Genomic DNA, 26,864 nt, shown 5'->3' on the forward strand with positions numbered 1-26,864 from the left:
TACTCGAATGCGATGCAGCAGGGAGTTCAGAAGCCTAATGGCCTGGGGGAGGAAGCTGTTTCCCATCTTGTCCGTCCTTCTCATCATGTATCGGAGTCTCCTGCCTGATGTCAGAAAGTCCAAGAGGATGCTGGCTGGATGGATGGATGGGATCTTTGATAATACTAAGGGCTCCTGATAAATGTTCTGACAGATGGGAGGGAGACTTCAATGATCCTCTCGGCTCTTGAATATTTAGATAGATAGATAGATAGATAGATAGATACTTTATTCATCCCCATGGGGAAATTCAGCATTTTTTTCCAATGTCCCATACACTTGTTGTAGCAAAAACTCATTACATACAATACAATACTTAACTCAGTAATAATATGATATGCATCTAAATCACTAGCTCAAAAAGCATTAATAATAGCTTTAAAAAGTTCTTAAGTCCTGGCAGTTGAATTGTAAAGCCTAATGGCATTGGGGAGTATTGACCTCTTCATCCTGTCTGAGGAGCATTGCATCGACAGTAACCTGTCGCTGAAACTGCTTCTCTGTCTCTGGATGGTGCTATGTAGAGGATGTTCAGGGTTTTCCATAATTGACCGTAGCCTACTCAGCGCCCTTCGCTCAGCTACCGATGTTAAACTCTCCAGTACTTTGCCCACGACAGAGCCCGCCTTCCTTATCAGCTTATTAAGACGTGAGGCGTCCTTCTTCTTAATGCTTCCTCCCCAACACGCCACCACAAAGAAGAGGGCGCTCTCAACAACTGACCTATAGAACATCTTCAGCATCTCACTGCAGACATTGAATGACGCCAACCTTCTAAGGACTCATTTAGGACTCATTCCTTCAGTTACTACAGGTGATAGTAACAACATAAAATTTTGGAAGCGGCAGATAAAACAGAGGCAGGAAAGTTGTTCCCCACTGGTGAGTGAGATTAGAATTAGGGGACATTGCCTTGAGATTTGGACAAACAGATTTAGAACAGAGATTCAACATTTTAAGAACAACTTCTTACCCCTCTGCCATGGAGTCTTGACCTCACAATCTACCTTGTTATAATCCTGCACTGCACTTTCTCTGTAGCTGTTACACTTTATTCTGCACCCTGTTATTGTTTTACCTTGTTCTGCTGTAATGCAACATGTAATGATCTGATCTGTATGAACAGTACAGGACAAACTTTTCTCTGTGTCTCAGCACATGGGACAATAATAAACCAATTCCAATTCAAATATCAAAGGATAACCTCTGTAAATACACAAGTGATTCTAAATTTAGAGGTAGGGAAATTATTAGAGAAAATTGTCAAGGTCACAGTTAATCTATACCCTCATTCTTCCCAATTCCAGCGAGTACAGGCCCAAAGCCATCAAATGCTCCTCATGCATTAACCCTTTTCATTCCCAGAAGTCATTTAGTCATGAAAGGTTTTCCCAGCGTAAGGGAACAAAAAAACGGACGGGTTTAGGTGAAGGTGAGAGGGGAAAGATTGCAAAGGGACTGACAGGAGGGGCTGTCTCCAACTCAGCATAGATCTGCCACACTGCATCTTTCTTTTCAGTTTGTCACACCATTCTCTATAAACTCTAGAGACTAGAGTTCAATCCCAGGATGTCAACAGTTTCTGAGATACTCAAACAACCTTTTCTGGCACCAACAATCATTCCAGGGTCAAAGTCAATCAAATCACTTGGCCACTTGGTGTAGGACAGAAGGAATGGAGGCAAGTGGTGTCTAAAGGTTCTCTCTACTTCACAAATTGTACAGGCTTTTTGACCTAATGTGTCTCCATCTAAGCTCTTTAGAACCAGAGGAGGAGTTTCTTTAGCCTGAGGGGGGCTACGGTAGTGTAGCGGTCAATGTGGCCATATTCGTCGTGGCTATCCCTCGAGGTCGAGGGTGATGGTCTTCATGCCGTTGATCAAGAAGTGGCCCACAGAGCGAAGACGCCTGTGCGTGTATTTGTTTAACGCGTACTTGATGTTGCACTCCAAGAAGCACACGATACTTCACAAATCAACCAACTGATTCCAATGGCATGGAAACCACGACGATTGGAGCTGATGGATTTGTTGCAGCCTTCATCCACCTTCACAGCCGTTGAGTTTGAAGTAACTTTGTCCGCCTGATCCACCGTTGAGGTCTTGGTTGGATTGTTCTTAGTCAGGGACCTCACCCTCGACCTTACCACCACGGGTGACCCTACCAGGAGCATAGCCATGTTACAGTTCAGGGCATCAGAGTTCTGAGTCCAATTCTGGCATCCTCAGAAAGAAAATTTGTGTGTTCTTTCTGTAAGCACGTGGATTTCCTGTGGTTGCTTTGGTTTCCTCCCACAGTCCAAAGGCATATTGGTTAGCAAGTTAATTAGTTAAACTACAGGGTCTGATAACATACCTGGTCAGGTGCTGAGGGATTGTGCTGCCCAGTTAATAGGCATCTGAACAGACATCTGAACTGCCTCTCTGGAACAGTCTGCTGTCCACTTAGGTTTCAAGGTGGTCACCGTCATTCCGGTGCCCAAGAAGGCGACACTAACATGCCTTAATGACTACCGTCCAGTGGCACTAACCTCAACAATAATGAAGTGCTTTGAGTGACTGGTTATGGATCACATTAAATCACATCTTCCTGCTGCATTGGACCCATTCTAGTTTACTTATCACTCAAATCATTCCACTGATGATGCCATCACCCCTGACCTCCACTCTGTCCAGTCCCACCTGGAAAACGGCGCCTCATACGCCAGGATACTGTTCATCGACTTCAGCTCAGCGTTTAATATGATCAACCCTTGGAAGCTGGTGGGTAAAGTGTCCTCATTGGGACTCAAACCTCCCTCTCTAATGGGATCTTGGACTTCTTGACAGAAAGACCACAGTCGTTCTGTGTTGGCAGCAACATCTCTAGCTTCACCTTGCTAAGCACCAGAACTCCCCCCCCCCCGCCCCAGGTCTGGGGGCTCAGCCCACTGCAGATGCATGACTGATGCAAGCCCAGTTCAAACCGAATCGCCAAGCTCACAGATGGCACAATGGAGGCTGGCCTCATCAACAATGACAACAAGATGTCATACAGAGAGGAGGCAGAGTGTAAGCACCACAACCTGGGTCTGAACGTGGACAAGACCAAAGGGATGATTGTAGAAGGTGAAGGTGTAGGCCTACCACTTTAGAAAGGTGTTGGTTGACCACTCCTCCATGGAGAGAGTCAGGAGCATCAAGTTTCTGGGAATGTACATAACGAACGATCCATGTACCTATCCAAATTTAGCTTAAATGTTGAAATCAAGCTCGCAGCTACCAGTTCTGCTGGCAGCTCATTCCACACTGACACCACCCTCTGAGTAAAGAAGTTCCTCCTCAGATACCCCCATTTCGCCTTTCACCCATAACCCATGATTTCTAGTTCTAGAAACCTCAGTGGAAAAGGCCTGCTTATATACCTCGATCAAATCTCTTCTCAATCTTCTACGTTCCAGTCTATTCAATCTTTCCTTTTAACTCAGGTTGTTCAGTCCTGGCAACATTGTTGTAAATTTTCTCCATATTTACATCTTTCCTGTAGGTAGGTGACCAAAACTGCACACAATACTCCAAATTAGGCCTCACCCATGTCTTATACAACAGCAACATAACATCCCATCCTCTGTACTCAGTACATTGTTTTATGAAAGCTATTGTGCCAAAAGCTTTCTTTATGACTCTACCTACCTGTGACACCACTTTCAAAGAATTCTGGACCTGTATTCCCAGATCCCTTTGTTCTACACACTCCTCACAGCAGGAAGATGGGATTTAATGCCCTACCATTCACTGTGTAAGACCTACCCTGGCTGGTCCTACCGAAGTGCAACACCTCACACTTGTCTGCTTGAAATTCCATCTGTCATGTTCCCACCTGGTCCAGTTCCTGCAGGTAGCTTTCCTCACTGTCCACTCCACCCCCAATCTTGGTGTTATCCACAAATTTGCTGATCCAATTTACCACATTATCATCCAGATCATTGATATAGATGACAAATAACAATGGACCCAGCACCGATCCCTGTGGCACACCACTAGTCACAGACCTTCAGTCAGAGGGGCAACCATCTACTACCACTCTCAGGCTTCTCCCACAAAGCCAATGTCTAATCCAACTTACTACCTCATCTTGAACGCCAAGCGACTGAATCTGCTTGACCCATGCGGGACCTTGTCAGCCTTGCTAAAGTCCATGAAGAGAACACCCATGTCTTGAGGAGGTAACCTCCTCAAAAGGATTGATTAGACACATCCCACCACACACAAAAACATGCTGACTATCCCTAATCAGTCCATGTCTATCCAAATACTCATATGTCCGGTCCCTTAGAATATTTCTAATAACTTTCCCACTACTGATGTCAGGCTCACCGGCCATTAATTTGTTGGTTTATTTTTAGTGCCTTTCCTAAACAGCAAAACAACATAAACTCGGGTACCTTACCTGTCACGAAGGATGCTTTAAATATCTCTGCAATTTCTGCACTTGCCTCCCGCAGGGTCTGAGGAAACATCTTGGGGATTTACCCACCCTAGATTCATAGAACACTACAGCACAGGAACAGGCCCTTCGGCCTGATTAGTTCATGCCAAACTATTAATCTGCCCAGTTCCTTTGACCTACACCTGCACACGGCCATCCACGTACCTATCCAAATTTCTCTTAAACATTGAAATCAAGCTGGCATGCACCACTTCTGCTGGCAGCTCGTTTTACACTCTCAAGCCCTCTGAGTGAAGATGTTCCCCCTCAGGTACCCCTTAAACATTTCAGCTTTCACCCTCAACCCATGACCTCTAGTTGTAGTCTCACCCAACCTCAGTGGAAAAAGCCTGCTTGCATTTACCCTATCTCTACCCCTCATAATTCTGTAGACTTCTATCAAATCTCCCATCATTCTCCTATGCCCTAGGGAATAAAGTCTTAACCTGTTCAACCTTTCTCTATAACTCAGGTCCTCAAGTCCTGGCAACATCCTTGTAAATTTTCTCAGTACTCTTTTAATCTTATTGGCGTCTTTCCCTGTAGGAAGGTGGCAAAACTACACGCAGGTTAGGTCTCACCAATGTACTCAGTACTTTGATCTATGAAAGTGAATGTGTCAAAAGCTCCCTTTATGGCCCTATCTACCCGTGATGCTACTTTCATGGAAATATGGATCTGTATACCTGGATCACTCTGTTCTACCACATTCCTGCTCACTGTGGGAGTCCTGCCTGCTATTCGCTGGGATTCCTGGCAGGAGTCAGAACCCCGACAGGGTGAGGTGAAAGTTTTACTCGTGGAACATTGCGGGTCTTTGTCATTCTATTCCTCAAAGGACAGTGGCCACAGAGTCTCTGATTATCCTAAAGCAGAGTGTGATTGGCAGTAAAGTGATGGTTATTGGGTTGATCAGTAGGTGCTTTATAAACTAGGGGAGTGACCATCAGACAATAAAACATAGGGGCAGAGGTATGCCATTTGGCCCATTGAGTCTGCGCCACCATTCCACCATGTCTGATTTATTAACCCTCTCAACCCCATTCTCCTGCCTTCTCTCCATAATCTTTGACACCCTGACTAATCAAGAACCTATCAACTTCTGCTTTAGATTTATTCAATGACTTGACCTCCACAGCCACCCGTGGCAATGAATTCCACAGATTCATGGCCCTCTGGGTTAAGGAGTTCCTCCTCATCTCAGTTCTAAATGAATATGCCTCTGCTCTGAGGTTGTGTCCTCTGGTCCTAGACTTAACCCACTATAGGAAACGTCTTGTCCACATCTACACTACCCAGGCCTTTAGAGTGAAGGGTTAAAGGGTTAAGTTAACAATCAGAGCAAGTCATGAGTTTATTGAGGGTAGAGAATTCTTGAGGGGCCAAGTGGTTTCCTACTGGCCCTCAGATGTTCAGATGAAACTCACGGCAACCGGTATGTGACAGTGAGCCCTTAAAGCCAAGCATGTGTCAGTGACTGCTCAGTGTCAGGTACAGTAACCAGCTGCCTGTCCTGGTGACGAAACCTCAGTGGTGACATTAGTCTCACATCCTGAGGGAAGAAGCTGTTACCCAGTCTGACAGACCTAGTCCTGATGCTCCTGTCCCTCCTTCCTGACAGTAGTGGGCCAAAGAGATTGGTGGTAGGGATCCTCAACAATGATTTGGGCCCTTTGTCTGAAACGCTGCCAGTAAATGTCACAAATGGGGGAAGGGAGAACCAGGTGACACTGGCAAAATACTGCACGTCTAATTCACTGGTTTATTGTTGAGACTGACAGCACAGAAGCCGCGTGTCCTTGGTTGTAGCGAGGCCTAGGCCTCATACCTCGGGCTTGCCTGTTGCAGCAGTACAGGAGGGACTTGTGTGGCTGCGTGATTATGGCCAACTTATCTGTGCTGTAAGTGCTTTGTGCTGTGTGTGACTGTTGGTACAGGGCTGTGCATCTTGTCTCGGAGTAACTCTCTTTCGCTTGGCTGTATTCATAGGTATTCACGTATGGATGAATGGCAATTAAATTTGAACTTCAGCTTGATCCTCTTGGCAGTTCTTACTAGCATCTTGCAAGTTCCATACCACACAACGATGAACTGGGTTCATAAAGTCACGAAGGGCATAGATAGGGTGGACAGTGACAATCTTTCCCCCAGGGTAGGGGTGTCTAAAACTAGATGACATAGGTGTAAGCAGAGGGACACGAGGGGTAACTTTTCCACACAGTGGGTGGTGGGGCGGCATGGTTAGCACAGCACTTGACGGTACCAGCCACCTGGGTTCAGTTCCCGCTGCTGCCTGTAAAGAGTTGTATGTTCTCCTCATGACCACGTGGGTTTCTAACTACAGTCCGGAGAGGTACCAGTTGGTAGGTTAATTGGTCATTGTAAATTGTCAATAAATAAGTAAATAGATCTGAATGAGTAGCTGGAGCAAGTGGTAAAGGCAGGTCCAATTACAACATGCTAAAGACAGGTGTGTGAATAGGAAAGCTTTAGAGGGAAATGGTTCTGTAAGTGTGTCAGAGCCAGGGTGGTGGTGGGTGCACTGGGGATAAACTTCCATAACCTTTTAAATGCTCCCTGTCAGGTAGCATGTCAGGTAGCAAATGCATGTCAGGTAGCATCTAATGAGGGGAACTGAAGGTGTTGGAAAATGGCCAGTAACATCATGAAGGATCCCATCCACTCTGCGCTTGAACAGTTTGTTCTACTCCCATAAGGGACGAGGCTATGTAGCATCCACACCAGAACCACCAGACTCAAAAACGGTTACTTTCTCCAAGCAGTGAGGCTGATCAACACCTCCATCCACTAACCCATCCCTCCACACCCCCAACCACCACTACTTTATCATTTCCTGTCAGAGTCACCTGATGTACAGACACTCCTGTGCCTAGCATCACTTTATGGACATACAATCAATCTATGAATATAAGCTATTTTATGTATTTATGTTTATTATACTTTTTAATTATTGTGTTTTCCATCTTATTGTGTTTCTGTGCTGCATCAGATCCAGAGTAATAATTATTTTGTTCTCCTTTACACTTGCGTACTGGAATTGACATTAAACAAACGTGAATCTTTCTGTCTTTCAGTGTGATCCGTACGTGAAAGTTTCTTTGGGAAAGAAGTCCATGAATGACCAGGATAATTACATCCCGTGCACTCTCAACCCGGAATTTGGCAGGTGAGGTGTGGAAATCCCTTGACAACAGAAGTAAACGAGGATGTAGGACCAGGAACGTGGCCTGAGTTCATTCCAGGCTACCAGAAATAAAACATATGGGCCTAGACACTGAAGCACAGGGGGGTGTTGAACCACAATGACATCGAAACCTTCTCCCAACTCACCCACCTCCCCGTTGATCACCTAGAGCAAGATAACAAAGATTTCAGAGTGGTACGTTTAGCGTATCGCTTCACAGCGCCAGCAACCCTGGTTGAATTGTCTATAAGGATTTTATACTTTCTCCCCGTGACCATGTGGGTTTCCACCAGGCTCTTGAGCCAGAGGGGGTAACTTCAGATACCCCAATACTGAGCTGATTCCACAACTCTCTCTTCTAAGGACTCTACAACTCGTGAACTTGATATTTGTTGCTTGCTTATTTATTTATTATTATTATTTCTTTTCTTTTTGTATTTGAACTGTTTTTTGTCTTTTGCACGCTGGTTGTCTGTTCTTCGTTTTGTGTAGATTTTCATTGATTCTGAGGTGTTTCTTTCTATTTACTGTGGATGCCCGCAAGAAAATGAATCATACATATACTTTGATAATAAATTTGCTTTTGAACTTTGAACCCATGGTTCCTCTGCCATTCCAGAAAACGTATGGATTAGTTGGTTAATTGTTCACAGGGCTGTAGTTGGGCAGTGTTGGACTATAACAGCGGTGTGTTAACTGGGCCGCCCTGGTAAGAAAGTATGAAACAAACTGAATTCACATCCTTCTGGCCCAGTGGGAGCCTGACACATGGACCTGTTTTGTAAGGGGGTTCATGCCCAACCAGGGAGAAGATCAACTAGGATCATCGAGGTGGTGGAGTGGATTCAACCCAAACTGTGAGTTCACCAGGCCAGCAAAAAGACCCTCTGTTGGTTGGGGCTGACGATGGATGCTGCATCCTAGCCGTCTATGTTGTTAAAGGAAGTCCGTAAGCAAGCCGGTGCCGTATGATATGGACAGCAATCTGTTCCCCTGCAGCATGCTCCCCCTCACCACACGGTTGATGAATCCAAAGGAACGGCAGAGACTGGCACCCGCAACATCGCAGGAGTTGTTAGTCAACGTTGAACTCAATGCCTTAGGGACTCCAGCACCAAATTTTTCCTCAGGGTTTTCTCCCAAAGACCTCCCCATGAGCTGCAAGGCAGCAGAGGTTTGAGATAAGAATTTTCTTTCTCCTAGATGAGCTGCCAACCACAGCTGACAAGCCCCATCTGCCCGAAGTGACTGGTTTTAAGGCACCAGTAACCCATCTTTGTCCCTTCTCCTCTCTGTAGAAATAGTTCCATTAAACTTAGTAGCTAAGTCACATGTGAAGGCCAGGTGCTGGACTTGGTATCAAAAGCTATTTGTGAAGCAGACCTTTGGGAGCATTAAATAGGCAGGTAGTGGGAGTTTATCCCCACTGCCCCCCCACCCACACACCCTGGGTATGACAACTGTAAGGAATTGCTAGGCCAAGAACAGCCTGCAGAACCAAGAGTTGTGTGCTCGTGACTCCCGTCCCCTGGGCCCTGTATCTGGCAGTGGCCCTTATTTGAATTTTAAGAGTGTTTAAGATTCAGTGAGTGAGGTGCCTCCCACACGTGGGATGTACCCTTGGCAAGGTGTTCCCTATCCTTTGGCTGCTCCATACACTGTCCACCTCTTGCCAACTTAAACAATCACACACTCGCAAGCTGGCTCACACCACTGACCCGAGAGTCTCGGCTTTGAAAACCCTCGAACCAATGAGGCAGCAACAGGCTTATATAATTATTAGCAAGGTTTCAGGGATATATTTATTTTATCTGCACAATTCATTTGTTAAACAAAAAGCAGAATTTCATTTTGAAATGTTATTCCCAACAAGGTGGGGCAATTATTACTGTATTGTTCCATTCATGGATGCCAGTGTCAAAACGTAATCTCCCAGGGCAGGGACAGCAGGGGTCAGACACAGAGTGAAGCTCCCACCACACTGTCCCATCACACACTCCCGGGGTCAGACACAGAGTGAAGCTCCCTCCACACTGTCCCATCACACACTCCCAGGGTCAGACACAGAGTGAAGCTCCCTCCCCACTGTCCCATCACACACTCCTGGGGTCAGACACAGAGAGAAACTCCCTCCCCACTGTCCCATCACACACTCCCAGGGTCAGACACAGAGTGAAGCTCCCTCCACACTGTCCCATCACACACTCCCGGGGTCAGACACAGAGTGAAGCTCCCTCCACACTGTCCCATCACACACTCCCAGGGTCAGACACAGAGTGAAGCTCCCTCCCCACTGTCCCATCACACACTCCCAGGGTCAGACACAGAGTGAAGCTCCCTCCACACTGTCCCATCACACACTCCCGGGGTCAGACACAGAGTGAAGCTCCCTCCCCACTGTCCCATCACACACTCCCAGGGTCAGACACAGAGTGAAGCTCCCTCCCCACTGTCCCATCACACACTCCCAGGGTCAGACACAGAGTGAAGCTCCCTCCCCACTGTCCCATCACACACTCCCAGGGTCAGACACAGAGTGAAGCTCCCTCCACACTGTCCCATCACACACTCCCGGGGTCAGACACAGAGTGAAGCTCCCTCCACACTATCCCATCACACACTCCCAGGGTCAGACACAGAGTGAAGCTCCCTCCCCACTGTCCCATCACACACTCCTGGGGTCAGACACAGAGAGAAACTCCCTCCCCACTGTCCCATCACACACTCCCAGGGTCAGACACAGAGTGAAGCTCCCTCCCCACAGTCCCATCACACACTCCCAGGGTCAGACACAGAGTGAAGCTCCCTCCCCACTGTCCCATCACACACTCCCAGGGTCAGACACAGAGTGAAGCTCCCTCCCCACTGTCCCATCACACACTCCCGGGGTTAGACACAGAGTGAAGCTCCCTCCCCACTGTCCCATCACACACTCCTGGGGTCAGACACAGAGAGAAACTCCCTCCCCTCTGTCCCATCACACACTCCCAGGGTCAGACACAGAGTGAAGCTCCCTCCCCACAGTCCCATCACACACTCCCAGGGTCAGACACAGAGTGAAGCTCCCTCCCCACTGTCCCATCACACACTCCCAGGGTCAGACACAGAGTGAAGCTCCCTCCCCACTGTCCCATCACACACTCCCGGGGTTAGACACAGAGTGAAGCTCCCTCCCCACTGTCCCATCACACACTCCCGGGGTCAGACACAGAGAGAAACTCCCTCCCCACTGTCCCATCACACACTCCCAGGGTCAGACACAGAGTGAAGCTCCCTCCCCACTGTCCCATCACACTCCCGGGGTTAGACACAGAGTGAAGCTCCCTCCCCACTGTCCCATCACACACTCCCGGGGTCAGACACAGAGAGAAACTCCCTCCCCACTGTCCCATCACACACTCCCAGGGTCAGACACAGAGTGAAGCTCCCTCCACACTGTCCCATCACACACTCCCGGGGTCAGACACAGAGAGAAACTCCCTCCCCACTGTCCCATCACACACTCCCAGGGTCAGACACAGAGTGAAGCTCCCTCCCCACTGTCCCATCACACACTCCCGGGGTCAGACACAGAGTGAAGCTCCCTCCACACTGTCCCATCACACACTCCTGGGGTCAGACAGAGTGAAACTCCCTCCACACTGTCCCATCACACACTCTGGGGGTCAGACACAGAGTGAAGCTCCCTCCCCACTGTCCCATCACACACTCTGGGGGTCAGACACAGAGTGAAGCTCCCTCCCCACTGTCCCATCACACATTCCCGGGGTCAGACACAGAGTGACGCTCCCTCCCCACTGTCCCATCACACACTCCCGGGGTCCGACAGAGTGAAACTCCCTCCACACTGTCCCATCACACAGTCCCGGGGTCAGACACAGAGTGAAGCTCCCTCCCCACTGTCCCATCACACACTCCCGGGGTCAGACACAGAGTGAAGCTCTCTCCCCACTGGCCCATCACACACTCCCGGGGTCAGACACAGAGTGAAGCTCCCTCCACACTGTCCCATCACACACTCCCGGGGTCAGACAGAGTGAAACTCCCTCCACACTGTCCCATCACACACTCCGGGGGTCAGACACAGAGTGAAGCTCCCTCCCCACTGTCCCATCACACACTCCCGGGGTCAGACACAAAGTGAAGCTCCCTCTACACTGTCCCTTCACACACTCCCAGGGTCAGACACAGAGTGAAGCTCCCTCTACACTGTCCCTTCACACACTCCCGGGGTCAGACAGAGTGAAACTCCCTCCACACTGTCCCTTCACTCACTCCCAGGGTCAGACACAGAGTGAAGCTCCCTCTACACTGTCCCTTCACACACTCCCGGGGTCAGACAGAGTGAAACTCCCTCTACACTGTCCCTTCACACACTCCCAGGATATAGTTAAGATACACAGTGAATCTCCTTCCACACAGCCCCAGGGTTATGCTGTTTGATGATGATTCTGGGTCTCCTTGTGTCTAACATCCCTGTTCTGTTTTGCAGGGTGTATGAACTAACAGGGATCCTGCCCATTGAGAAGGATCTGAAGGTCACCTTGTACGACTATGACCTCCTGTCAAAGGATGAGAAGATTGGGGAGACTGTCATCGACTTGGAGAATCGCCTCCTGTCGCGATATGGTGCCTGCTGTGGCCTGCCCCAGACTTACTCTATGTGCGTTGCCTCTTGCTGTCCATGAGTTCTTCTCTCCAAGTCCCACAACTTTCCCATCCGCTCCTAGAATCCGTTCTCCGTTCCCACAGCTATCCCATTTCCCCAAGAATCCTTTCTTCCCACAGCTTTCCTATCCTCTGCTAGAATCCGTTCTCCGTTCCCACAGCTATCCCATTTCCCCAAGAATCCTTTCTTCCCACAGCTTTCCCATCATCACCGAAAATCCTTTCTTCCAATAGATTTCCCACCCTCTCCTAAAATCCTTTCTCTCCCATTGCTACAGCTTTCATCTTGGAGTGAAGGGAAATGAGAGATGACTTGATAGAGGTCTACAAGATGATAAGAGGCTTTTTCCCAGGGTGGAAATTGTTAATAGGAAGGGACTTAATTTTAAGGTGATTGGACAAAAGCATGGGGAGGATATCAGAGATAGTCTTTTTTAAACAGTGGGTGATTGGAATACAATGCTAGGGCTGGTGCTAAAGGTAGAAGTATAAAGGACATTTAGGGGCTCTTAGGCCCATATATGATAGAAAAATGGTGGTCTATACGTGGGAGGGAAGGGTTAGATTGATCTTAGAGTAGCTTGAGATAGATGCTTTATTGATCCTGAAGGAAATTACAGTGTCACAGTAGCGTTACAAGTGCACAAATATACAGATATTAGAAGAGAAGTAAAAAAGAATAAAAAATAAGTTACCTCAACAGTCTAATAGGAACCAGGGTCATCACTTCCCTTACTACAGCTTGACTCATAGAGCCTAATGGCTGAGGGTAAGAATGACCTCATACAGCACTCTTTGGAGCAGCGCAGTTGTCTTAGACTATCACTAAAAGTGCTTCTCTTACCAAGGAGGCACACAAAGGGTGAGAAACATTGTCCAGAATTGCCAGCATTTTCCATTGGGTCCTTTGTTCTATCACAACCTCCAGTGTGTCTAGTTCGACTCCTATAATGGAGCCAGCCTTTCTAATCAGTTTATTGAGCCTGTTGGCATCACCTGTGTTGAAGCCATTGCCCCAGCACACTACCGCATAGAAGATTGTACTGGCAAAAACAGTCTGGTAGAACATATGAAGGAAAGGCTTTTATACTCCAAAGAGCCTCAGTCTCCTCAGGAAGTTGAGGTGACTCTGGCCCTCCTTGTACACAGCCTCTGTGTTGGTGCTGCAGTCCAATCTGTCATCCAGGTGCACCTCCAGGTACTTGTAGGTCCTCACCACATCCACATCCACGTCCACGTCCTCACCGTTGACAGTAACGGGGAGCACTGCTGGCTCAGTCTTCCTAAAGTCCATCACCATCTCCTTTGTCTTACTGATGTTGAGCTGTGGATGATTCAGCTTGCACCGTTTGACAAAGTCCTCCACCAGGGCCCTGTATTCATCCTCCCTTCCTCCCTTTACACACCCAACTGTCGCTGAGTCATCAGAGAATTTCTGCAGATGACATGACTCAGCGTTGTATCTAAAGTCCGAATTATACAGCATAAACAGGAAGGGAGCCTGTGGGGCCCCAGTGCTGCTTATAGCCATGTCTGACACTCAGCTCTGAAGCAGCACAAACTGTGGTCTGCCAGTCAGGTAGTCCGTTATCCAGGATCCAATAGAAGTGCCAACCTACACTGAATGCAGCTTTTCCTCAGCAATGAGGGCTGTGTGGTATTGAAGGCGCGAGCAATCAAATAACATGATCCTCACGGTGCCACCCTGCTTATCCAATGGGAGTGGGCTCTGTTCAGCAAGTAGATGACAGCATCGTCAACTCCAATGTGCTCCTGGTGGGCAAACTGCAGGGGATCGAGGGCTGATCTGACCAGGGGTTGGAGATGAGCTAAGATGAGCCTCCCTAGGGTCTTATGTAGTGTGAGGTCAGGTCCACTGGATGGTAGTCATTGAAGACATTTAGTTGGCCCTCCTTAGGTACTGAGACCACACAGCATTGTGGGCCGAAGGGCCTGTATTATGCCGTGGTATTTTGGGTTCCTGTTCTCGCTATGTTTGTGTCCACGTACCTTTTACAATTTGAGGGCTGATCAGAGGGGAACATTGGAGATGCGTTTCTTTAACCAGTGAGTGGTGGCTCAAATGGAAAGCCCTGCCGAGGTGGCGGAGTAGGCAAATCAATTACAGACTGTCACGAGTCCTGTGGGCCTCTGCATCTTGTCATGAAGCATTAGGCTTCTCGGTTTCTTGAGCACTTGTAATTGCTGTCTCAAGGAGAGTTGTTAAACCCTTCTGCTTTATGTCTAATCTGGTCAATTGTGACTCACCCGGGTTTTCTGCATTCTGTGATAATTTAAACAGACTCCCGAAATGCACTCATCGGGGGTTACCGTGTAGACAATGGTTTGTCTCATGGTGTCGCTTGGTCTTGCCGCCAATGCTGTGTTGGAATTCCTATGTACTATGTAAAACCCCTGGTTCCCATCCCTATGTGAGAGTCTGGCATTCCTCCGCACCTGGGTTCAGTCGCTACCAGCACTTGCCACGGCAAGGGACTCTTAGATAGGCAAATGGAGGGCTATGGAGGAAGGAGGGGCTAGATTCATCTTGAGTAGATTAAAAGGTTGGCACAACATTGTGAGCTGAAGGACCTGTGCACACTGTTCAGTGTTTGATGTTCTGGGGTGCTGCAGGCTGAAGAGAGACCTGTCATAGTTTTTATTATTATTATGGGAGGTACAGGTAGGGTTGACAACCAGACTCTTTTCACCAGAGTTCTCAAACACCAAGGGGCATGATTTTAAGGTTAGGAAGAGGGGAGCTTATAGGCGATTTGAGGGGCAAGTTTTTTTATGCAGAGAGTGGTAGGTACCTGAAATGGCTTACCAGGGCTAGTCACGGAATCAGCCAGTTGGGTGGAGTTTAAGAGGCTTTTAGACAGACGGTGGCTCAGCATTGTGGGTCGAAGGGCCTGTGCTATACATAAAGAATGGAGGGATAAGGATGATATTCAGGAAGAGGACATTGATCAGCCCAACACTGTGCGGTGAATGGTCTGCCCCATGCTGTACTGTTCTGTGTTCTACATTTAGTTGGACTTCATCCCAATTTATCTGATTCTCCTTCAGATCTGGACCCAACCGATGGCGAGACCAGCTCACACCGACACAGTGCCTGCACATCTACGCACAGAGACATGGTGACAGACTCCCTGTGTACAGGGATGACAAGATCTTGTTCAGAGGGCAGGAGTTTCATCTCTCGGAGTTTGGTGTGTATAAATACTCTTACTGCTGTACAATCTCGGACTCTGGGCATTTTGAGATATAAGACCATAAGACATAGGAGCAGAATTACAAACATAGAAACATAGAAAATAGGTGCAGGAAAAGGCCATTCGGCCTTCAAGCCTGCAACACTATTCAGTATGATAATGGCTGATCATCCAACTCAGAACCCTGTACCTGCCTTCTCTACATACCCCCTGATCCCTTTAGCCACAAGGGCCATATCTAACTTCCTCTTAAATACAGCCAATGAACCGGCCTCAACTGTTTCCTGTGGCAGAGAATTCCACAGATTCACCACTCTCTCTGTGAAGAAGTTTTTCCTCATCTCGGTCCTAAAAGGCTTCCCCTTTATCCTTAAACTGTGACCCCTCGTTCTGGACTTCCCCAACATCAGAAACAATCTTCCTGCATCTAGCCTGTCCAATCCCTTTAGAATTTTATACGTTTCAATAAGATCCCCCCTCAATCTTCTAAATTCCAACGAGTATAAGCCCAGTCGATCCAGTCTTTCTTCATATGAAAGTCCAGCCATCCCAGGAATCAATCTGGTGAACCTTCTCTGTACTCCCTCTATGGCAAGAATGTCTTTCCTCAGATTAGGGGACCAAAACTCACACAATACTCTAGGTGCAGTCTCACCAAGGCCTTGTACAACTGGAGTAGAACCTCCCTGCTCCTGTACTCAAATCCTTTTGCTATGAATGCCAACATACCATTTGCCTTTTTCACTGCCTGCTGTACTTGCATGCCCACCTTCAATGACTGGTGTACAATGACACCCAGGTCTTGTTGCATCTCCCCTTTTCCTAATCGGCCACCGTTCAGATAATAATCTGTTTTCCTGTTCTTGCAACCAAAGTGGATAACCTCACATTTATCCACATTAAATTGCATCTGCCATGAATTTGCCCACTCACCTAACCTATCCAAGTCACCCTGCATCCTCTTAGCATCCTCCTCACAGCTAATGCTGCCGCCCAGCTTCGTGTCATCCACAAACTTGGATTTGCTGCATTTAATTCCCTCATCTAAATCATTAATATATATTGTAAACAACTGGGGACCCAGCACTGAGCCTTGCGGTACCCCACTAGTCACTGCCTGCCAATCTGAAAAGGTCCCGTTTATTCCCACTCTCTGCTTCCTGTTTGCCAACCAATTCTCTATCCACATCAATACCATACCCCCAATACCGTGTGCTGTAAGTTTGCACACTAATCTCCTGTGTGGGACCTTGTCAAAAGCCTTTTGAAAATCTAAATATACCACATCCACTGGTTCTCCCCTATCCACTCTACTAGTTACATCCTCAAAAAATTCTATAAGATTCGTCAGACATGATTTTCCTTTCACAAATCCATGCTGACTTTGTCCGATGATTTCACCGCTTTCCAAATGTGCTGTTATCACATCTTTGATAACCGACTCTAGCATTTTCCCCACCACCGATGTCAGACTAACCGGTCTATAATTCCCCGGTTTCTCTCTCCCTCCTTTTTTAAAAAGTGGGGTTATATTAGCCACCCTCCAATCCTCAGGAACTAATCCAGAATCTAAAGAGTTTTGAAAAATTATCACTAATGCATCCACTATTTCTTGGGCTACTTCCTTAAGCACTCTGGGATGCAGACCATCTGGCCCTGGGGATTTATCTGCCTTTAATCCCTTCAATTTACCTAACACCACTTCCCTACTAATATGTATTTCCCTCAGTTCCTCCATCTCACTAGACCCTCGGTCCCCTACTATTTCTGGAAGATTATTTATGTCCTCCTTAGTGAAGACAGAACTAAAGTAGGTATTCAATTGGTCTGCCATGTCCTTGTTCCCCATGATCAATTCACCTGTTTCTGACTGTAAGGGACCTACATTTGTCTTAACCAATCTTTTTCTTTTCACATATCTATAAAAGCTTTTACAATCAGTTTTTATGTTCCCTGCCAGCTATCTCTCATAATCTTTTTTCCCTTTCCTAATTAAGCCCTTTGTCCTCCTCTGCTGGACTCTGAATTTCTCCCAGTCCTCAAGTGTGCCGCTTTTTCTCATTAACTTGTATGTTTCTTCTTTGGAATTGATACTATCCCTCATTTCCCTTGTCAGCCATGGGTGCACTACCTTCCCTGGTTTATTCTTTTGCCAAACTGGGATGAACAATTGTTGTAGTTCATCCATGCGATCTTTAAATGCTTGCCATTGCATATCCACCGTCAACCCTTTAAGTATAATTTGCCAGTCTATCTTAGCTAATTCACATCTCATACCTTCAAAATTACCCTTCTTTAAGTTCAGAACCTTTGTTTCTGAATTAACTATGTCACTCTCCATCTTAATGAAGAATTCCACCATATTATAGTCACTCTTACCCAAGGGGCCTCGCACGACAAGATTGCTAACTAACCCGTCCTCATTGCTCAATACCCAGTCTAGAATGACCTGCTCTCTAGTTGGTTCCTCGACATGTTGGTTCGGAAAACCATACTGCATACATTCCAAGAAATCCTCTTCCTCAGCACCCTTACCAATTTGGTTCACCCAATCTATATGTAGATTGAAGTCACCAATTATAACTGCTGTTCCTTTATTGCACGCATTTCTAATCTCCTGTTTAATGCCATCCCCAACCTCACTACTACTGTTAGGTGGCCTGTACACAACTCCCACCAGCGTTTTCTGCCCCTTAGTGTTATGCAGCTCTACCCATATCGATTCCACATCCTCCAGGCTAATGACCTTCCTTTCTATTGCATTAATCTCCTCTCTAACCAGCTATGCTACCCCACCTCCTTTTCTTTCCTGTCTATCCCTCCTGAATATTGAATATCCCTGGATGTTGAGCTCCCATCCTTGGTCACCCTGGAGCCATGTCTCTGTGATCCCAACTATATCATATTCATTAATAACTATCTGCACATTCAATTCATCCACCTTGTTACGAATGCTCCTCGCAGTGACACACAAAGCCTTCAGGCTTGTTTTTACAACACTCTTAGCCCTTATACAATTATGTTGAAAAGTGGCTCTTTTTGCTTTTTGCCCTGGATTTGCCTGCCTGCCACTTTTACTTTTCACCTTACTACTTTTTGCTTCTACTCTCATTTTACACCCCTCTGTCTCTCTGCACTTGTTCCCATCCCCCTGCCACATTAGTTTAAATCCTCCTGAACAGCAGGACTTCCTTGACTTTTTTCTATTTTCTTCTTCCTCGACCCTAACACCCTGGTTTCCTTCCCCCTTGCCAACTCAGTTTAAACCCTCCCTAACAGCTATATTAAACAATCCCACCAGGATATTAGTACCCTTTGAGTTCAGGTGTAACCCATCGTTTCTGTATAAATCATGCCTTCCCCAAAATAGATCCCAGTGATCTAAGAATTTCAAGCCCTGCCCTCTGCACCAGTTACTTAGCCACACATTCATCTGCTTAATTCTGCTATTCTTACAATCATTAGCACGTGGCTCAGGCAGTAATCCTGAGATTATTACTCTGGAGGCCCGGCTTTTCAATTTTCTTCCTAGCTCCCAGTAATCTTCCTTCAGGACCTCCTCTCTTTTTCTGTCTATGTCATTGATACCAACATGTACCAAGACTTCTGGCTGCTCGCCCTCTCTCCTGAGAATACTCTGGACCTGATCCGTGATATCTTGTACGCTCGCACCAGGGAGGCAACACACCTTTCGGGTATCCTTGTCCGGCTGGCAGAATCTCTTGTCTGTTACCCTCATGATGGAATCCCCATTAGGCCATTTGGCCCATCAAGTCTGCTCTGCCACTCAATCATGACTGATCCTTTTTATTCTCTTCTCAGCCTCAATCCCTGGCCTTCCCGTAACCGGCCATTCAAGAACCTGTCAATCTCTGCCTTAAATATACCCAACGATCTGGCCTCATCAGCTGCCTGTGGTAACAAATTCCACAAACTCGCCACCAGTTGGCTGAAGAAGTTTCTCCACATCTCTGTTTTAAATGGACGCCCTCTACGCTGTGCGCTCTTGTCTGAGACTTCCCCACCATCGACACTGTCTAGGCTTTTCAATATTCCAGTGAATCCCACCTCATCCTTCTAAACTCCAGCGAGTACAGACCCAGAGCCATCAAAAGATTCCTCGTATGGTAACCCTTTCATTCCTGGAATCATCCTTGTAAACCTCCTGTGGACTCTCTCCAATGCCAGCATATCTTTTCTTAGATGAGAGGCCTAAAACTGAAATTAATGCTAACATTGCATTTGCTTTCATCATTGCCAACCCCCCCTGCAAGTTAACCTTTAGGGGGTTCTGAACAAGGACTCCCAAGTCCCTTTGCATCTCAGATTTTTGGATTTTCTCCCCATTTAGAAAACAGTCCGCACATTTATTTCTAATACCAAAGTGCATGTCCATGCATTTTCCAATATTGTATTTCATTTGCCACTTTCTTGCCCATTCTCCTAATCTGTCTAAGTCCTTCTGCATCCTACGTGTTCCTCAACACTACCTGCCCCTCCACCAATCTTCATATCATCTGAAAACTTGGCAACAAAGCTATCTATTCCATCATCTAAATCATAAATATACAGCACAAAAAGTAGTGGTCCCAACACCGATCCTTGCGGAACACCACTAGTAACTGGCAGCCAAACAGAAAAGCATCCTTTTATTCCCACTGGCTGCCTCCTACCCATCAGCCAATGCTCTAACCATGCTAGTAACTTTCCTGTAATACCATGGGCTCTTAACTAGATAAGCAGCCTCATGAGTGGCACCTTGTCAAAGGCCTTCTGAAAGACCAAATATATAACGTCCACTACATTCCCTTTATGTATCCTACTTGTAATTTCCTCAAAGAATTCCAACAGGTTCAACAGGCAAGATTTTCCCTGAAGGAAACTATGCTTACTTTGTTCTATCATGTCCAATGTCACCAACTACTCCATAACCTCAACCTTAACAATTGACTCCAACATCTTCCCAACCACTGAGGTCAGGCTAACTGGTTTAATATTTCGTATCTAAAACTTTACTCCTTTCTTAAGGAGTGAAATTTGCAATTTTCCAGTCCTCTGGCACCATGCCGGAGTCTAATGATTTTTGAAAGATCATTACCAATGACACCACAATCTCTAACACTACCTCTTTCAGAACCCTAGGGTGCAGTTCATCTGGTCTGGGTGACTTAGGTCTTTTAGCTTTTTGAGCACCTTCTGTCTTGTAATAGTAACTGCATCCACTTCTCTTCCCTCTCACCCTGCAACACCTGGCACATTGCTATAGTCTTCCACAGTGAAGACTGATGCAGAATATTTGTTTAGTTCATCTGCCGTCTCCTTGGCCCCCGTTGTTATTTCTCCGGCCTCCATATCTATATCCATTCTCATCTCTCTTTTATATTTTACATACTTGAAGACACTTTTAATATCCACTTTGATACTGTTTGCTAACTTGCTTTCATTTTTCATATTTTCCCTCCTAATGATCTTTTTAGTTGCTTTCTGTAGGTTTTTTAAAGCTTCCCAATCCTATGTCTCACCACTAATTTTTGCTTTTTTGTATTCCCTCTCTTAAGCTTTTACATCAGCTTTGACTTCCCTTGTCAGCCACTATTTCACCATTTGAGTATTTCTTTGTTTTTGGAATTCATCTATCATGCACCTTCCTCATTTTTTTTCTAGAAACTCACATTATTGCTGCTCTGCTGTCATCCCTTTCGGCACACACTTCCAATTTACTTCGGCCAACTCCTCTCTCATACCACTGTAATTTCCTTTACTCCACTGAAATACTGCTATGTCAGACTTTACCTTCTCCCTATTAAATTTTACATTGAACACAATCATATTGTGATCACTGCCTCCTAAGGGTTCTTTTACCTTAAGCTCCCTAATGACCTCCAGTTCATTACATAACACCCAATCCAGTATAGCTGATCTCCTAGTTGGCTCAATGACAAACTGTTCTAAAAAGCCACCTCATAGGCATTCAACAAACTCATTCTCTAGAGATCCATTACCAACCTGATTTTCCCATTGTTAAAATCTCCCATGACAATCATAACGTTACCCTCTTGACATGCCTTTTCTATTTCCCGTTGTAGTTTGTGGTCCACATCCCATCTACTGTTGGGAGGCCTGTATATAACTGCCATCAGTGTACTTTTACTCTGCAGTTTCTTAACTCAACCCACAAGGGTTCAACATCTTCCGATCTAATGTCACATCTTTCTACTGATTTACCAGCAGGGCTACGCCACCCCCTCCACCTACCTTCCTGTACGTGCAATACAATGTCTAACCTTGGACATTCAGCTCCCAAATACAAGCCATGATTCAGTGACAGCCATAACAGCATGCCTGATATTCTGTAAAAGTGCAACAAGATCGTCCACCTTATTTCTTATACTCTACGCATTGAGATATAACACTTTGAGATCACACAATCTCAGAGGAAACTGGTCCCAAGGATTTGAGCTGAGAGAAATAAGAACCAAGTCATTTTCAGGTTTATTGTCATCTGACTGTATGTATATACAACCAAATGAAACAATGTTCCTCCAGACCAAAGTGAGCCTACACAACATATATCACGCACAACACATAAAATATTAACACAAATAAGTTAATAAAATATGATTCAAAATGTTGTAGTGTGCAGCACAGATAAGCAGTAAACAGCTCACTGTCTCAGTGATGAGACCTCGGTGGTGACATTAGCCTGAGGGAAGAAGCCGTTACCCAGTCTGACAGTCCTAGTCCTGATGCTCCTGAACCTCTGTCCTGATGGTAGTGGGTCAAAGAGATTGTGGGATGAGTGGTAGAGATCCTCAACAATGCTTTGGGCTCTTTACGCTCCCAGTAAATGTCACAACTAGAGGAAGGGAGATCCCAATGATCTTCTTGGCAGTTTTTACTATCTTCTGTAGGCTCCTGTGGCCTGATACCTTGCAGCTTCTGTACCACGCAATGATGATGTAGGTTTATACAATCACAATTGACACAGATAGTGACAGTCATTTTGCCCAGGGTAGGGGTGTCTAAGACTAGAAGACATAGGTTTAAGCTGAGGAGCACAAGGGGCAACTTTTCCATGCAGTGGGTTGTGGGTATATGGAACTCCCCTGGTGATGAGACCTTGGTGGTGGCAGGATATTCGTTCATCTCACAGCCTGAGGGAAGATGTTAGCCTTATCGTGCTGCCACATGTTTCCAGAGTCCCTGCTTCAACCTCACTTCTTGCACTGTCTGTGTGGAGTTTACAGAATTCTTTCTCATGTCCCAGTTCTGCCTTCAGTCCTGGTGGCATCATATAGGATGGACATGAAAACTTTAGAGAGAGTGCAGAAAATATTTACCAGGATGCTGCCTGGATTAGAGAGCATGGATTATGAGGATAGGTTGAGTGAGCTAAGGCTTTTCTCTTTGGAATGAAGGAATTTGAGAGATGACTTGATTGAGGTGTACAAGATGATAAGAGATATTGATAGAGTGGGCAGCCAGGGTGGAAATGGCTAATACGAGACGGCATAATTTTAAGATGATTGGAGGAAAGTAAAGGGGATGTCAGATGTAAGTTTTTTACACACAGGGTGGCGGGTGTGTGAAACACACCGCCGGGGTGAAGGTAGAGGCAGGTACACTAGGAATGTTTATGAAGCTCTTAGATAGGCATATGGATGAAAAAAAGATCTAGTGCTTTCTCAGCATATATGACAAATAAACTCTTCTCAGGCTTCCAGCTGGGAAAAGTGTCAATTATAACTGATGTTTCGATGACAAACTCTGCCATTTTTTTCAGGGATGATGCCTGGTAATGTCTAGTCTGGTAGTATTCCAGTTTATTGGATACATGGATGACAGAAATATGCAGGGCTATGTAGGAGGGAAGGGTTGGATTGATCTTGAAGTAGGGCCTCAGGGCCTGAACTCTGTATTGTTCTATGTTCTGATGTACCAATAGTCCCAGCAGTCTCCTCCCCAGCCCCTCCCTTTCCCAGAGAGCAACCGGTCCCATGGACACTGTATTGATTGTTCTTTCCCCTTGCAGAGGACGGAGTGACCTTAAACGTCCACCTCGGACCGCCCACTGAGAGGCTGGCACTATATGTGCTGCGTAAGCAAGGACTGGTTCCAGAGCACGTGGAAACCAGGTCACTTTACAGCCCGCTGCAGCCCAATATCGAGCAGGTAAGGCTTGGGTTCTGCAGTTCAGGGGATTTAGGCAGCCAGGTGTTTTAAGATGGAGTCTCAACCTCACGTTCTCCCTCATGACCTTATTGTCTGCCTGCTTTCAGAGCTACTTTCTCTGTAGCTGTCACACTTTACCCTGCTGAGCCTTTATAAGGCATTGGCCAGACCACACATGGAGTATTGTGAACAGTTTTGGGCCCCTTATCTAAGGAAAGATGTCTGGCAATGGAGAGGGTCCAGAGAAAGTTCACAGGAATGATTCCCTAAGGCCATAAGACTATAAGATATAGGAGCAGAATTAAGCCATTTGGTCTATCGAGACTGCTCTGCCATTTCATCATGGCTGATCCAGTTTCCCTCTCAGCCCCAGTCTCCTGCCTTCTCCCCGTATCCTTTCATGCCCTGACCAGTAAAGAATCTGTCAACCTCTGCCTTAAATATACATAAGGACTTGACCTCCACAGTTGCCTGTTGCAAAGGGTCCCAACAGGATCACCACTCTCCGGCTGAATAAATTCCTCCTCATCTCCATTCTAAATGATACCCCTCCATTCTGAGGTTGTGTCCTCTGGTCTGAGCCTCTCCCACCATAGGAAACATCCTCTCCACATCCACTCTATCAAGGCCTTTCACCATTTAATAGGTTTCAATGAGGTCACCTCTCATTCTTCTGTATTCCAGTGAGTACAGGCCGAGAGTCATCAACTGCTCTTCATATGACAAGCCATTCAATCCTGGAATCATTTTCATGAACCTCCTTTGAACCCTCTCCAGTTTCAGCACATCCTTTCTAAGATAAGGGATTCAAAACTGCTCAAAATACGCCAAGTGTGGCCTCACCAGTGCTTTATGAAGTCTCAAAATTACATTCTGAGAATAAAAGGTCAACACTGTAAGAGGAGCGGCGTTTGATGGCTCTGAGTCTGTATTCACTGGAATTCAGAAGAATGAGCACAGATCTCATTGAAACCTATTGAATATTGAAAGGTCTGGGTAGAGTGGATTTGGGGAAGATGATTCCTATGGTGGGTGAGTCTAGGATCAGAGTGGGATGAGGGGGTATTTCTTTAACTAAAGGGTGATGAATCTGTGGAATTCATGGACAAAGTCCATGAGCAGGGTGGGTGGGATCCTTCATGATGTAACTGGCCCTTTTCCTGCACCTTTCTGTATTTATGTCCTTGATGGTGGGTAGGCTGGTGCCAGTGATGGTTGTGGAGGCCAAGTCAATGGGTATATTGAAAGCAGAGATTGATAGGTCCTTGATTAGTCAGGGTATCAATGGTCACATGGAGAATGTAGGAGAATGGGAATGAGGGGGATAATAAATCAACCATCGCGGAATGGCAGAGTAGACTTGATGAGCCAAATGGCCTATTTCTGTTCTTATGTCTCATGGTACATTCCATGAATTCCATCATGAAGCACCCTCTACATCCAGGGCACGCCCTCTTCAAGATTCAGGATTATTTAATGTCATTTCCAGTACACAAATGTAAAGGAGAATGACATAGTTGTTATTTGAGATCCAATGCAACACTGGAAAAAACACAAGATAAGGAACACAATAATAATAAAAAGCACAATAAATATAAATACATATGATAGTTTATATACATTATACATTATATGATAGTTTATATACATTTATATACATTAATTGTATGCCCATAGTGATGCTAGGCACAGAAGTGTCTGTATGTAAAGTGGCTCTGACAGGAAATGATAAAGTCATGTTGTTTGGGGGTGTGGAGGGATGGGTTGGTGTGTGGAGATGTTGATCAGCCTTACTGCTTGGGGAAAGTAACTGTTTTTGAGTCTGGTGGTCCTGGCGTGGATGCTACATAGCCTCCTCCCTTATGGGAGTGGGACAAACAGGCCATGAGCAGGGTGGGTGGGATCCTTCATGATGTAACTGGCCCTTTTCCTGCACCTTTCTGTATTTATGACCTTGATGGTGGGTAGACTGGTGCCAGTGATGCATTGGACAATTTTGACTACCCATTGTAGAGACTTCCTGTCCACTACAGTTCAGTTTCCATACCATGCAGTGATGCTTTCTCTTTGCGCATCTGTAGAACGATGTGAGTTTAGATGTGTGAGGAAGTACAGGAGCCTAAAGACCCACACTCAATATTAGAGGGACAGCTTCTTCCCCTCCACCATGAGATTATGGAATGGCCCATGAGTACAACATCACTATTTTGCTTTTTTTTGCACTCTATTTATTCTTATTGTAACTTAAGGTAATATTTTATGTATTGCACTGTACTACTTCCACAAAACAACAAATTTCATGGTGTATGTCAGTGATAATAAAACGATTCTGACTCTGATTCTATTAATAGAAACAGAGAAAGCAGGATCTATTCTCGTAAGGCATGCTCCCTAATCCAGGCAACATCCTTGTAAATCTCCTCTGCACCCTTTCTATGGTTTCCACATCCTTCCTGTAGTGAGGTGACCAACACAGAGCACAGTACTCCAAGTGGGGTCTGACCAGGGTCCTATATTTTGGTGAGATCCGATGCAGACTGGGAGACCGTTTCGCTGAACACCTACACTCTGTCCGCCAGAGAAAGCAGGATCTCCCAGTGGCCAAACATTTTAATTCCACGTCCCATTCCCATTCTGATATGCCTATCCATGGCCTCCTCTACTGTCAAGATGAAGCCACATTCAGGTTGGAGGAACAACACCTGATATTCCATCTCGGTAGCCTCCAACCTGATGGCATGAACATTGATTTCTCTAACTTCCGTTAATGCCCCTCCTCCTCTTCTTACCCCATCCCTTATTTATTTATTTATTTATTTATTTGATCTATTGATTAATTAATTAATTAATCCCCCCCCCCTCTTTTTTTCTCTCTCTGCCCACCTTATAATCACTCCTTGCCTGCTCTCCATCTCCCTCTGGTGCTCCCCTCCCCCTTTCTTTCTCCCTAGGCCTCCTGTCCCATGATCCTTTCCCTTCTCTAGCTGTGTATCCCTTTTGCCAATTAACTTGCCTGCTCTTAGCTTTATCCCTCCCCCTCCTGTCTTCTCCTATCATTTTGGATTTCCCTCTCCCCCTCTCAGTTTCAATTCTCTTAC

The 26,864-nt window shown here is 46.1% G+C and overlaps 1 protein-coding gene across 1 annotated transcript in view; it reads left to right on the forward strand.

Moving 5' to 3' along the window:
- LOC140726118 (dysferlin-like) overlaps positions 1 to 26,864 on the forward strand; it is a 388,334-nt gene that overhangs the window by 309,483 nt on the left and 51,987 nt on the right. Inside the window, 4 exon segments of the mRNA XM_073042070.1 lie at positions 7,602 to 7,693; positions 12,204 to 12,374; positions 15,449 to 15,591; positions 23,627 to 23,766. Coding sequence (XP_072898171.1) covers positions 7,602 to 7,693; positions 12,204 to 12,374; positions 15,449 to 15,591; positions 23,627 to 23,766 — 546 coding nt within the window.

This window comes from Hemitrygon akajei, chromosome 4, assembly GCF_048418815.1.
Source record: "Hemitrygon akajei chromosome 4, sHemAka1.3, whole genome shotgun sequence".
Lineage (NCBI taxonomy): Eukaryota > Metazoa > Chordata > Chondrichthyes > Myliobatiformes > Dasyatidae > Hemitrygon > Hemitrygon akajei.